The 14,908-nt window shown below is 44.6% G+C and overlaps 1 protein-coding gene across 1 annotated transcript in view; it reads left to right on the forward strand.

Annotated features, from left to right (window-relative positions):
* The window catches only part of LOC138971458 (paired box protein Pax-6-like), a 90,839-nt gene that overhangs the window by 53,102 nt on the left and 22,829 nt on the right, over positions 1 to 14,908 (forward strand). The window contains exon 4 of the mRNA XM_070344187.1: positions 12,003 to 12,219. Within this exon, the coding sequence (XP_070200288.1) occupies positions 12,003 to 12,219 (217 nt within the window). The remainder of the gene's footprint in view (positions 1 to 12,002; positions 12,220 to 14,908) is intronic.

Consider the following 14,908-nt stretch of genomic DNA (forward strand, 5'->3'; position numbering starts at 1 on the left):
AAGAACGACGTTTTCTATCCATCACTAAGGACTATGATGACAGTTCACGACTTAAGAATGAAGATGCGAACGTCCAAAGTGTTGGTACTACAGAAAGTCCCATCTGCTGATGACACTGTTTCTATAAGGCCGAGCGTTGGTTGAAGACGCGTCACATCGCGTAGGGATACAAAAGACCGGTCTCTCCTTCGGTGTCAGCGTTGTCAGATCCCTACGTCATCTCACACGTTTGCTTCGAGCGTGCGCATTGGAGCGTGTGGCGCACGTGACACCGTCAGAATTCACGCAATATTTCCTTCGCAAAAAAAGCCAGCCTACACCAGGCCGCGGCCATTATCTCGCTCGGAACGGGATTAGCGGATGAATACACGAGAAATGGGATCATTTATTTTGGAGGTCGGTTTGGGATCGTATACAGCGTGGTATACTGGCTCATCCCCCGGGCTGGTTCTTCCTCTTCCTCCCCAGACAAGGGCAGCCTCGCATGCAAGCCTGTCACGACACGCAAAGTCCATGTTTCGTTATTTCTGCCAGAGTGATTTTTGTCTGAGGAAATGCGCAAGGAGAGTGGAGATTGAAGGAGGTGACGAGGTGGACTAGAGGCATGTAAACACGCGGAGCTCACGTGCCCTGAACTATCCGTCATAGACTGAATAGATCCTGACACCGGACACCGTCTCTCTCTCTCTCTCTCTCTCTCTCTCTCTCTCTCTCTCTCTCTCTCTCTCTCTCTCTCTCTCTCTCTCTCTCTCTCTCTCTCTCTCTCCCTCTCTCCCTCTCTCTCTCTCTTTCTCTCTCTCTCTCTCTTTTTGTTGTTGACATTTTCGGCGTTTTCGCATTAACGCAAAGGCTGAGGAAGAATTAATACAGAGTCTGTCCGGAGATTGCAACCATTATTGACAGGACATAGAAGAATGACATCTGTCAAATCCGTCTGAGTTTTTCGTGGATACGATTTTCAAGAATCATGATAACTATTTTATAGCTAAACACGCTGTAAGTTTTTCAACGTACAGTGAACTTCAGTCCCCTTCCCAAATAAAAAATTTTTAAAAAAAACACCCGAAGAAGTAAAAACAAGTCGCGTAAGGCGAAAATACAATATTTAGTCAAGTAGCTGTCGAACTCACAGAATGAAACTGAACGCAATGCCATTTTTCAGCAAGACCGTATACTCGTAGCATCGTCAGTCCACCGCTCATGGCAAAGGCAGTGAAATTGACAAGAAGAGCGGGGTAGTAGTTGCGCTAAGAAGGATAGCACGCTTTTCTGTACCTCTCTTTGTTTTAACTTTCTGAGCGTGTTTTTAATCCAAACATATCATATCTATATGTTTTTGGAATCAGGAACCGACAAGGAATAAGATGAAAGTGTTTTTAAATTGATTTGGACAATTTAATTTTGATAATAATTTTTATATATTTAATTTTCAGAGCTTGTTTTTAATCTGAATATAACATATTTATATGTTTTTGGAATCAGCAAATGATGGAGAATAAGATAAACGTAAATTTGGATCGTTTTATAAATTTTTATTTTTTTTTACAATTTTCAGATTTTTAATGACCAAAGTCATTAATTAATTTTTAAGCCACCAAGCTGAAATGCAATACCGAACCCCGGGCTTCGTCGAAGATTACTTGACCAAAATTTCAACCCATTTGGTTGAAAAATGAGGGCGTGACAGTGCCGCCTCAACTTTCACGAAAAGCCGGATATGACGTCATCAAAGACATTTATCAAAAAAATGAAAACAACGTATGGGGATTTCATACCCAGGAACTCTCATGTCAAATTTCATAAAGATCGGTCCAGTAGTTTAGTCTGAATCGCTCTACACACACACACACACACACGCACACACGCACACACGCACACACGCACATACACCACGACCCTCGTTTCGATTCCCCCTCGATGTTAAAATATTTAGTCAAAACTTGACTAAATATAACAAGTCGCGTAAGGCGAAAATACAATATTTAGTCAAGTAGCTGTCGAACTCACAGAATGAAACTGAACGCAATGCCATTTTTCAGCAAGACCGTATACTCGTAGCATCGTCAGTCCACCGCTCATGGCAAAGGCAGTGAAATTGACAAGAGGAGCGGGGTAGTAGTTGCGCTAAGAAGGATAGCACGCTTTTCTGTACCTCTCTTTGTTTTAACTTTCTGAGCGTGTTTTTAATCCAAACATATCATATCTATATGTTTTTGGAATCAGGAACCGACAAGGAATAAGATGAAAGTGTTTTTAAATTGATTTGGACAATTTAATTTTGATAATAATTTTTATATATTTAATTTTCAGAGCTTGTTTTTAATCCGAATATAACATATTTATATGTTTTTGGAATCAGCAAATGATGGAAAATAAGATAAACGTAAATTTGGATCGTTTTATAAATTTTTATTTTTTTTTACAATTTTCAGATTTTTAATGACCAAAGTCTATAATTAATTTTTAAGCCACCAAGCTGAAATGCAATACCGAAGTCCGGGCTTCGTCGAAGATTACTTGACCAAAATTTCAACCAATTTGGTTGAAAAATGAGGGCGTGACAGTGCCGCCTCAACTTTCACGAAAAGCCGGATATGACGTCATCAAAGACATTTATCAAAAAAATGAAAAAAACGTTCGGGGATTTCATACCCAGGAACTCTCATGTCAAATTTCATAAAGATCGGTCCAGTAGTTTAGTCTGAATCGCTCTACACACACACACAGACACACACACACACACACGCACGCACATACACCACGACCCTCGTTTCGATTCCCCCTCGATGTTAAAATATTTAGTCAAAACTTGACTAAATATAAAAACAAAAACAAAACAAACAAAAAAAGGCCATTTCCCTAACTTCTCTAACGAACAGCAGACTTCAGTCTTTTTTTCTAAAGTAAAAAATAAAGCAAGAAAAAAATAAATGCAAGGGAGGTCTTGTTCAAACAACGTCCCCCAAGACAGCAAAACCTAGTGTCAACGAGCAGCCGGAGCGCTCCCCAAGGGGAGACAATGGAATTATCGCCCCTGCGCCTGCGGTGTAATTAGCAGAAACAGTGGCAATTACGCACCAAGGGAGTTAAGCCGTGGGACTTCTTCAGACGCCGTAACTCGTCCAACAACTGGTAACTAATTGTGACGCGGACCGTGCTGGCTCGGTCTTCACAGCCAACAGTTTTTCTCCAGGGGCTTAGAGGCAAGAAGACAAGACTGTAGGAGTAAGAACATTTACTTACAGATGTTTTAGTATTTCAAAGATACAACCTTAGCGTATTAACACTTCTTGTCCTAAATAGTCTCTTGTGCTGGGGACACAAATAACAAATTAGCATTGCAAAGATTCAATCTGTTATAAACCTCAAATAGATCCTGAAGCGACGAAAATAATTTGCATTTTGTTTGTTTGTGTGTGTGTGTGTGTGTGTGTGTGTGTGTGTGTGTGTGTGTGTGTGTGTGTGTGTGTGTGTGTGCGTGTGTAGGGGGGGGGTGACATACTCTGCAGCAGGTTACAATCATTCAGATTGATTTATTTTGATGTTTAAAAGTGTCTCTGATATCACAAAGGTCGGTCGCTTTCGGGGTTAAAACTGGTAATGCCTGTAAGTTTAGAACACGCAAAATCTGAATATTGTTTCGCGTTTTATGCAATGGGCAGTCTATATCTTTTTTTCAGTTACACAACAATCTTCTTATTCCACGAATCATTCAACGAGACTGACTAGGTAACAAAGACACATCATGCAAAAATATTATTTTTATTTTCGTAAGATTTCTCTGTACGCAAAAAGTCTTTGAAATGCAGTTACGACGCCTCTAAAGTTTCAAAAACTGTTTGCTCTGAAAACAGAATTTAAAATACTCTTGAGATCTGCGATATCCAGGAAATCGCCCACTCACGGAGACATTAGAGCGGGAGTTTAATTGATATTTGGGCCATTAGCGGAAAGAAGCCTTGGAGAAGATCGCGGTGGTTCTTTGAAGAGCATATCGTCTGTCTTCTTCTGCCAGATCCCCTTTTCACTGGGTTCACCTCCCGGGTTCCTCCCTGCCCGTCTCTAATGTCCCTCCCGAAACAAAAGGTGAATCACGGCGCCTTGATGAGAAGTTGTGGCCCCAGCGATACCAGATTTGACTGCTGTGCTTGCAGCCCTATAGTCGGGGGGCACACCTTCTGAAATATTAATTAACACTTGACGCATCTGCATTGGTTTTTCTCCCAAAAATCAAATTCCGTGCGCATGAGGGAGCGATTTCACTCTCCGCTACACCCCCAAATTCCCCCAGCCTCACATCCTGGGCTCATTTGCATCGCAGGAGCTTTGTCAGTCAGTCTTGGCTGGTCCCCAGACCTTCTTTTCCTTCGGGCTGGGGAGTTCCTTCTCCTCCTACTCCTCCTTCTCCTCTTCCTCCTCCTCCTCCTCCTCCTCACCCTCCTCCTCCTCCTCCTCCTCCTCCTCCACCCGCCCATTGCCTCCGTTTCGTCACCCGTCTCCTGCTCGTTTATTTCCTCAACACGCACACTTCATCTGAGAGATAATAATTGTCTGGAATTTATTAAATCGGCGAGGAGCGCATTTGGGGCGAAACTGCGTGCAGTTATCGGCGGCCAATGTTCACGGTGGACTGCACACCTTGGTGATGCGACCGGCGCGAGCTGGGGGCCTCCCTCCCTCCGATCCCTCCTTCTGCGGCACTGCCTCCGTCTTGACTCCTCCTTGCTCCTCCCTGGGCCTGCAGCTCCTGATTCTTCTTCGTCTTGCAATCTCCTCCCCTCCATCCCTACTCCCCCGATCACCCCATCACGCACCACCCCTCATTCTCACTGCTTTTTTGTGGTCCTTGTTCTTCATAACTACTATTCTCACCTCCCCAAGCCCGTTTTGGTTCTTCATCTCCATCCCCCCCAGCCCCCTCCTTCCCGCCACCCCCCCCCCCCCGCCCCATATGTCCTCCCACCCTCTTGCCGTCTCACACTTCTACTCTTCCTTCCTTCCTTCCTGCCAGTACCTTCTGATTCTTCTCTTTAGTCTTGCGACTGTGTGAATGCAGATCTAGTTTGTTTCAGTCTTTTTTTCCCTCTCTATCTTTCTTCCTCGAGTTTCAAGCCTTTTCTCTTGATTTTCCTGTGTTGCTGCCTCTTCCTTCCTGGTTGTTCTTTCATCTTTCTTTTTACCTTCTTTGCGTACATTTTCTTCCGTCTCCAGTGCTTCAATGCTGCTTTTACCATTGCTTTTATGGCAATCATTTGCTGAAGCTGATAATCATTCATGTTGTAAATATTCAAGTACCAGAACCCAACAACAACAACAACAACAACAACAGAAATTGGAATAACCCACACACAAAAAGAACAGAAAAGCCAGATCGCATTATCTACATCAAACGACCAGATCAGTCTTGTTCCGCAAAGCTGGCGCCCGAAAATAAAGAAGCCCGTTCAAGAGTGGCTAACGTTTTGTGCCATAAAATATACCGGATAGAAGAACCCAGTCTACGAACAAAAGCAGGGCTTTGGTCGTTGGCTTGGTGGCGTGTCTTCTCCGTCCACCCCATAGACCATTTATCCTGGACCGCCAACTAGCTCTCTCTCCGTTCTTTCTCTCTATTACGAGGTAGCTGCCTCTCGCATTTAGGAACCTACGCTTACATGGCCTTTCAGAAATCAAGGGGATGTCATATCCGGTGTCGATTGTAAACATGGACGAAGTTGCCAAGGTAAGTTCTGAAAATGCTAAAATAAACTCAGCTAAAGTGTATATGGAACATGTTTTTCGATGAGTTTTGTTAAGTTTAGTTTGGAGTTTTGGAAAATCCAGTTCATTGTCACCTCCCATTGTCACAAATAACTGGAGCGTGCTTTCTTTTCACTGTCTTTCAAACCGGACGCTAAGCACCCCTGAAAGTCGAGCGTCGTAACCTCGAAGGGTCACGTGACGAGTTGGCGGTCCAGGCTATTTGGTCTATGGTCCACCCTCAGTCCTTTCGCGACCGCGGAGTAATATAGACCGGTTTACAGCGGGACTCATTTTCTTCTCTGCATTGCTTTACACCTAAATAGCCCGCTAGCCCGCCGCACGTTTGCGGTTTAATTGCCCGCGTCGAACGCGCTCGGACGCGAAAACTGCTGCGGTGATTTGTTTAGGAGCCGAAAATCCAATCTCGTATGGCCACTCCGGCCCCCGTGCTAAAGGCGCGAAGGACTTGCCTGAGAACCGCGGTTCTTATCGACACCGGTCTTCGATCGTCTCGTGGTTGTGGTGGTGGCGGTTCAGTGGTGGTGATGATGATGATGGTGGTCGGTGGTGGTGGTGGTGGTGGGGGTGGACCTTTTGTTTGTCTGCTACTGCAACGCGCTGTCTTTTTGTCTGGAGGGTTTACCATACCCATGCCAATAATGCACGCAGCGCAGCGTGTGGACTAAGGCAGGCGGGTGTCTTTCTTTTTTTCTTACTTCTTTTTGGGGGGTAGGGGGGGGGGAGGGTGGAGGTATGAGGTATGGGAGAGAGGGGAAGCTTTTGGACGGCAGCGTCTTTGCGCATGCTCCAGGCGTCTTCAGCGGAAATCGATCTGTCAGACAGTTGGGCAGAGCTAGATTTGTTTCCGTGGCCGCAGTTTTCGTTAAAAAAAAGACAGAGGAGGGTGTGGGGCTGGGGGGGGGGGGGGGTGACGGGAGCGAAGTGGTGAGGAATAGTTTGTGAATGGTGAGGGTAAAGGGAGGTAAATGGGAGAGTGAATCATGCGGTTGTGCGATGGTGTCACCTTCGTGTATTGCTTTTTCTAAGTTAGTGGGAGAATGGAGAAGGATAGATGTGTGTGTGTGTGTGTCTCTCTCTCTCTCTCTCTCTCTCTCTCTCTCTCCCCCACCCTCTCTCTCTCTCTCTCTCTCTCTCTCACTCTCTCTCTCTCTGTCTCTCTCTCTCTCTCTCCTCCCCCTACCCCCCCCCCTTCTCTCTCTCTCTCTTTATCTATCCCCCTCTCTCTCCCTCCCCCTCTCTCCCTCTCTTTCTCCCTCCCCACCTCTCGCTCTCCCCCTCTCTCCCTCTCTCTCTCTCTCTCCTCCCCCTACCCCCCCCCCCTTCTCTCTCTCTTTCTCTCTCCTCCCCCTCCCCCCTCTCTCCCTTTCTCTCTCCTCCCCCTTCCCCCTCTCTCCCTCTCTCTCTCCCTCCCACCTCTCGCGCTCCCCCTCTCTCCCCCACCCTCTCTCTCTCTCAAGCGGAAACTTTCCAAAGTCGAAATTTAACGACGGATGTCTTCAACAAGTACTGTTTGGCAAACGAAACAATGAATGTGCAAGGAAAGGCACGATATACGAATCAAACCCTCCTTGTAACATCCTCCAAAGTACTGCTAAGAATTCAAAGACTCTGCAGCAATGAAAAATAAACAGCCGAAACTTAACAGAAAACATTTGCGGTTAATTTTTACTGAAACCCAATGCAGGTAATCTGCGTTTCAATTCGAGGCAAGATGGAAGGTATTAAAACAGAAATGCAGATAATTATTATGTGTTGCACGTGCCCTGTCCTTAATACTGTTCTCTCAACATTATTTGTGGTTTTAAGTTGATGAGGATTTGCACTAATTCCAGCGCTGGACTTTCTTTTCGTTTTGGTAGAAGAAGAAAAATTGTATTGTTGCTAATGCACTCTCTCTCTATCTGTCTCTCTCTCTATGTCCGTCTGGCTGTCTGTCGCTCTCTGTCTCTGTCTCTGTCTCTGTCTCTCTCTCTGTCTCTCTCTCTCTCTCTCTCTATCTCTATCTCCCACTCTCTATCTCCCACTCTCAATACATATCTCTGTCTCCCTCTCTCTCTATATATATAACTCTTTCAGGCCATCTCTCTCTATCTCTCTTTGTCTCTCTTTCTCCTTCTCTCACTCTCTGTCTCTCTCTCTCTTTCTCTCTCTCTCTCTCTGTCTCTCTCTCTGTCTCTCTCTCTTTCTCTCACTCTCTGTCTCTCTTTCTCTCTCTCTCTCTCTCTCTCTCTCTCTCTCTCTCTCTAACTCTCTCTCTCTCTCTCTCTCTCTCTCTCTCTCTCTCTCTCTCTCTCTCAGTCACGTTCACACATCATTCGTGAATGAAATGTCTTGTTCGATTGTTATTTTGTTAAACATTTTGTACTAGTGTTGACGGATGTATAGCTGATCGGAGCAACTTTATTCCCAAATGAAAGGTATAACTATGTCAATGTAATTTTGTAATTTTTGAGTTCTCCTTATGTAATTCCTTAAATGCACATTTTGTTGCATTCCATACAATGTATTTCTGTATTTTATATGATTGAATTTATATTTGTAATGTGCGTCTGTCTTTATGTGTTGTATAAAGGACAGGTTGGAAGAATAGGCTTTGCCTAAAACCTTTATCCTTTTGTAATAACGGTCTGAGTCTCTCTCTCTCTCTCTCTCTCTCTCTCTCTCTCTCTCTCTCTCTCTCTCTCTCTCTCTCTCTCTCTCTCTCTTTCCCCCCGTCCTCCCTTCCACCCCTCTCTATGTATATCTAAAATCTCCACCAAACTTGGGAGCTGCAGACAGGAGGAAATGGACAGCAGGGGACGGGTGAACACGAAGGACGAGGTTGACGAAGGGATCTGATCAGCGGGGGGACATTATTTAGAACGACACCGCTAGCAAGGGCAACTAATTCACAGCTGATGTCGCGGTTGCGGTTCTTGACATGCTATGCGATCTCTCTCTCTCTCTATCTCTGTCTCTCTCTCACACTTTCTCTGTCTCTCTCTCTCTCTCTCTCTCTCTCTCTCTCTCTCTCTCTCTCTCTCTCTCTCTCTCTCTCTCTCTCTCTCTCTCTCTCTCTCTCTTGCTCTCTCTCTCGCTAGCCGGAGTTGTGTCCCTTTCCGCAATTTGCGTGATTGAGTGCGTTTCTGGGAGCCGCCCGCCTTCCATTAGCTCTGATTTGTGTCCTTGATCCTTCTGATCACTTTCTCAGACCTCAGAGCTAGCGGTTCCTGGAGGAAGAAGTAGAAGAAGAAGAAGAAGAGGAACGAGTGGAAGGGACTGACGACTGTCAGAGACACCTTCTTTCACAGCATGTGACGCGGGTCTCGAACAGCATTAATTTAACTGCGGAAGAGACCGTGATAAACAATGATAACCTACAGCGTGTAAAGTGGGACGGGGAATAACTGTGGGTGTCTTCTTAATTAACCGAAACCGCATGTTCGAACAAGAGCTTATTGTTGAGTGATGATTCGTTCACGAAGGGTGAGGACGAAGGGGATGATCCTGGTAGGTCACACACAAACACACATACCTACCCTCTTTCTCTCTGTCTGTCTGTCTGTCTCTCTCTCTCTCTCTCTCTCTCTCTCTCTCTCTCTCTCTCTCTCTCTCTCTCTCTCAGTCTCTCTCTCTCTCTCTTCCTCTCTCTCTGCCCCTCCTCCCCCACCCATTAATGAATTTCGCTTCCTGCCTACTGATTCACACTTACTCTCTATTATATGCCCCCCCCCCCCCCCCCCCCCCCCCCCCCCCCATCCCCACGGCTCCTATTCTGCACACAAGGACATGTGAGGAAAATGCGGTGACAAGTTTTATAGAGGTGTTAGGGCAGTGTGTTTCCCTCCGCGCAAGGTGACATGTCGTCTTGAACAGAATGTCCAAGCCAGGGAATTGATGGTTTCTGTCTGACCGACCCGTAATTTACTAACAACTTGCTCAACCCCCCCTGACCTCCACGCCTTTCTGGTCATGTTCTTCTCTCCTGCACTGTGCTAAGAAGTATTATTTCTCTGTCTGTCTGTCTGTCTGTCTGTCTGTCTGTCTCTCTCTCTCTCTCTCTCTCTCTCTCTCTCTCTCTCTCTCTCTCTCTCTCTCTCTCTCTCTCTCTCTTAGTCTCCCTCTCACGTTTAGGTTACATCTGTCTGTTTGTCTGTCTGTCTGTCTGTCTGTCTGTCTGTGTCTCTGTCTCTGTCTCTCTGTCTCTGTCTCTGTCTCTCTTTCTTTCTCTCTCTCTCTCTCTCTCTCTCTCTCTCTCTCTCGCTCGATACCACACTCTCTCTCTCTCTCTCTCTCTCTCTCTCTCTCTCTCTCTCTCTCTCTCTCGCTCGATACCACACTCTCTCTCTGTCCCGCTCCCTATTCCCAACCTCTCACGCCCCTCTCACTTCATACTTCCATTATACACACACACAAAGCTAAGTAAGCAACGACAGTTTATTGTTTTTTGAGACCGACTCGGAGACGAAGAAAATTGTCGGAAAATACATTACTCCTGCCAGCTCGTTTGTTAGGGACTAACGGCCGTCGACGAAGGCGTAACTCATTCATCAGCGAGTGGGGGATAGACAACGGGCAGCGTGGAGGATGGGGGGTGGGGGAGGGGGGGGAGGGACCTACAAACATGGCGACTCCTGTCATGTAGTGTCGCGCTGTTCTGAGTTGTCTACACTTGCCATGCACCCGTAAACTTGTCACTACTACTGCACCACGTATTTGTCTTTTTATTCGTGGCTTGACACGCATGTTTGTTGTTGTTGTTGTTTTTTGTCCCCCGACACCAAAGAAAAAACGAACACAAAACAAAAATATTAAGAAGCAAATCGTGTTGTCCTGGAACTGGGTTTTATTAAACCTTGAGGTTGTTGTTGTGTTGTGTGTATGTGCGCACATTTCTGTTTTTAATGGGTTTCTGTATCTCTGTGACTTGTGTTTGTATATGTGTGGGGGTGGGGGGAGCGTGTGTGTGTGTGTGTGTGTGTGTGTGTGTGTGTGTGTGTGTGTCTGTCTCTGTGTGTGTATGTGTGTATATGTGTGTGTGTGTATGTGCATGCGTGCGTGCGTGCGTGCGTGCGTGTGTTTCTCGTCCCTCTGTGCGCTTGTATGTCCGCGTGTGCCACTAAGCATGTTGTGTTTATACGTGACCACAGTTATACCTACCACACAATGCGTTGTTGATTTGCCCCGAATGTCTATTTCGTCATAAAACACTTTTCTTGGCACGTTTTCTTGTTAAGACCAAACCCCACTGACGTCACGTTTTCCTAACAATTCTAACAACTCATTCAGTCAAGAAATAAATACAAAAAAACACGAACATTAAGAGTATGAAATATGTATATATTTCCAAGGTTATGCCAAGTCCACCGCTAACGTGTCTCAGTGTGTATTCAATCATATTTTTTCAGATTCCATGTGTCAAATAAACTAGAAAGAACAAGAATACATAAGCCTTTAACAGTGCAAAAAGTTGAAGTGTGTTGGTGTTTATCCGTCCCTTAAAAGGAAAAAGAAACAGGAAAGAAACAAAACAATGACAAGGCAAAGTATATTATATCAGCGGTGAATGTATCTAGGTCTTTATCCATTCTTATACATGTCACATAAACTCAAAAGGACAAGAAGACACTAACAGTTTTTATGTGCACAAAAAATACAAGATTAAATATAACGGTTGATGAAGAATGTCTGAAAGTTCTCGACACGGTTTCTCCTTGTTTTAAGTTGCTATTTCACTTTGCTGTGAATCGTTGCCGTTGTTGCTTCTGCTGATGTTGATGAGGTGTTCGTGTTGTTCTACCTTGTTCTTTCAGGAAACAAACTTGGACTAATATCAACAAAGTCAAAATCAAAAACTGATCCTGTAAAGCAAATAAATTAAATTCTGAGCAGTCGCACAAACCGCAAACTATCTTCGGTAAAACATCTCTTTTGTTTACAGAAGAAAAAAGACAGTTTTAAACACCAGCCTTGTGTTTTAATGAACTATAGGTTCATTCCCAATCTGTAGGTCAAAAAGAGCTTTTTGACGTAGAGAAAGCTATTGTTTCTACCCGTTGCATGCTTGTCTTGTCCTTTTCTTTTTTTCTCTCCTTTTTTATAGTCAAAACCTGCGTTCCCGTTGTAACCCAATCGATATACACATATCCCGACTAAGACAAATTCTCAAATCGCACCATTTTTTAAAAATAAACAATTCTCATTTAGCATTATTCTTATATTTTACCATTGTTTTAATTCATGTTCACTTTCGCTTTCAGGTGTCGTCCATTAACCGGGTGTTGCGGAACCTGGCCTCGGAGAACCAGAAGGTGATGGGTCAGGGCTCCATGTACGACAAACTGGGATTACTCAACGGTCAAGGGTGGCCCCGCCACAACCCTTGGTACTCCCCCGCTGTCCCCATGTCTGGACTCGCCCACCCCTCCGCCTACCCCCCTCCTCACCACCCACCCTCGTTAGGACTGGAGAAGAAACGTGAGTCTTTGTTTCGTCTTGGTTTAATCAAAGTTTTAATCAAAACACATAACATGAAGAAGATAACAATGACTATGCACTCACCAAAACACGAACAATAAAAGCACGATACACAAAAATGGTTTTTATTGTTCGTGTTTTGGTGAGTACATTTTCATTGTTAGCTTGTTCTTGTTATTCTCATCTACAGTCTCCTGTTCCTATTCTAACATGAAACATTTGACAGTATGCAACTAGGGCACGGACTCAAGCAAAACCTTATGTTTCGTGACCCAAACAGTACAACATTACAATCAATCAATCAATCAATCAATCAGTCAATCAATATGAGGCTTATATCGCGCGTATTCCGTGGGTACAGTTCTAAGCGCAGGGATTTTTTTTATGCAATTTATATCGCGCACATATTCAAGGAGCAGGGATTTATTTATGCCGTGTGAGATGGACTTTTTTTTACACAATACATCACGCATTCACATCGGCCAGCAGATCGCAGCCATTTCGGCGCATATCCTACTTTTCACGGCCTATTATTCCAAGTCACACGGGTATTTTGGTGGACATTTTTATGTATGCCTATACAATTTTGCCAGGAAAGACCCTTTTGTCAATCGTGGGATCTTTAACGTGCACACCCCAATGTAGTGTACACGAAGGGACCTCGGTTTTTCGTCTCATCCGAAAGACTATCACTTGAACCACACATATTCATGATGGTGGACATGACAATAATAAACCAGATAAACGAATAATGGTGGGAGGGGGGGGGGGGGGCTGAAGCAAAACAGAGGAATCTACAGAGAAAAAAGGGGGAAGGGCATACAGGCAACCAAAGCGAAAGATTAGGGAGAAAGCGCCAGGAAAATTAAACAGCAATTCTTTGTTTTGTTGTTATTGCTGATGGTGGTTGTGATGGCTGTGGTTTTGACCATGGGGGTGTCATTTATGGTGGTGATGGGTAGTGGTGGTGGTGGTGGTGTTACCATATGGTAATGGTGTTGTTTGCTTTTTCTTCTCTTTGTTGATGATTGCGGTCGGTTCGTAGAGGACGTTTGCTTGTGAACAGACCGTTCTCTGTGTCGAACGTTCTCAAGAATCGATCTATTGAAAAAAGCTAAGTCTTCTGCTCGGTAGATTCTATGTCGTCTTTTATTTCTTCTCTGGGTTTCACTTCGTCCTTAATTTTTTTACATCATGAATTGTATTGTCGTTCTATTTCTCATTTACCGTGTTTTTTCGCTATTATCTTCTCCGTTCTACCACCCCCACCCACCTTTCCATCCCCACCTGCACCCAAACCCTCCCTATCCTTTGTCTTCCCTTTAATTTTTTATCGACCACTACATAGCTTTTGCAGTTTGTCTCATTTGTCAACTTAATCTGCTCATGACTGTTACACTTGTCCTGCGCTCGTTTGTACGAGTTCACCGATTGTCTTCGTCGCGAAATTTCTCATTGTTGAAGAAGCGATCCATTACCAGCAGCGGCGTAAAAACGGAGAAAAGCTTCGACGGAGTTGCCCTGCGTTTTACCCACTGTGGCAGATGTAGCACCAAGACAGTAAACGTTGTTAAACAAACCATCGATCATGTTATTTCCCATTTTCCCGGATCGCCGTCGAGACGAACAATTAACGGTATTTGATCGCACAGCAGCGCAAAACAATAAGCCACAAATTGCTGTCTGTCAAGTCGTGTCAAACACATGTCCCAACATCAAAACTCGAGTGGTTTCTTTCCCCGCTAAAAACTTGTAACTGCGATGTCATTTCTCCCTTTATGAAAGAAAAAAAAGAGGAGAGAGAAGTATCCGAAGTTTAATGTAATGCACCTAGTGCTTGATTACGCTTATTCTCCAAGAATGGCTTTGATCTGGAGTCTGTCAAAAAAAAAGAAAGAAGCTTGAGTGAAAGAGAGGGATGAAGCAAAAAGAAGTAGTTTTACTCGGCCCTTACAGAAATCGGGTTGGAAAGTGAATCTGTGGTAATTGTTTCGGTTCCTGGACTTTTTTCTTCGGCCAAGGCGAGGCGTGCTTTCCTGTTGACTAATGATTTGCCATTGATGAAACATTTTTCCTCCTAATCCCCACCGGCCACCAGGCATTAACGACCCCAAAGATGGGGAAGCGAAATTATTTTCGCATTAGTGTTCAGGGCTTTTGAAATTGCAGCTTTCAGATTGGTGGGACGTTTGGCCGCTCCGTAAAGGCCGATACTGAACAGTTCCATCCGCACTAAATCTTTGTAGCTGCGTGTCTGGAACCCGCCAAACGCAATCCGCCCCCCCACCCCCCACTTTCACACTCATTTTTTTATTGGGGGAGGGCGGGGTCTTCCTGGATCCTTTTTTTTTTTTAAGGGGACGCTGGCATCGTCTTAATGAATGTTGATGTTGTCATTTGCGAGAAGGACACACGGCACTGTATTTACAGGATGTGTTGCGCGGTGAAAAGTTCGTTTACAAAGAAGTTCGGCAAAAAGAAAGGTGGAGAGAAAAATGTGCCGCGCAAAGTGTGTTAATGGTCGGCGAAAGTTCAGTTCACTTGCTGAAACCATTTAGCGCTTTGTTTTCAACGGTTTTTTTCGAGGGACTTTAACCTTAATGGGTGTACAGACAAAAAGTTGTATGACTGAATAAACACCAACAATGCAAGCACATTATGCTGAAGAAGAAACATGAAAATTGCTTCC

Source organism: Littorina saxatilis, linkage group LG7 (assembly GCF_037325665.1).
Source record: "Littorina saxatilis isolate snail1 linkage group LG7, US_GU_Lsax_2.0, whole genome shotgun sequence".
In the NCBI taxonomy this organism is placed as follows: Eukaryota; Metazoa; Mollusca; class Gastropoda; order Littorinimorpha; family Littorinidae; genus Littorina; species Littorina saxatilis.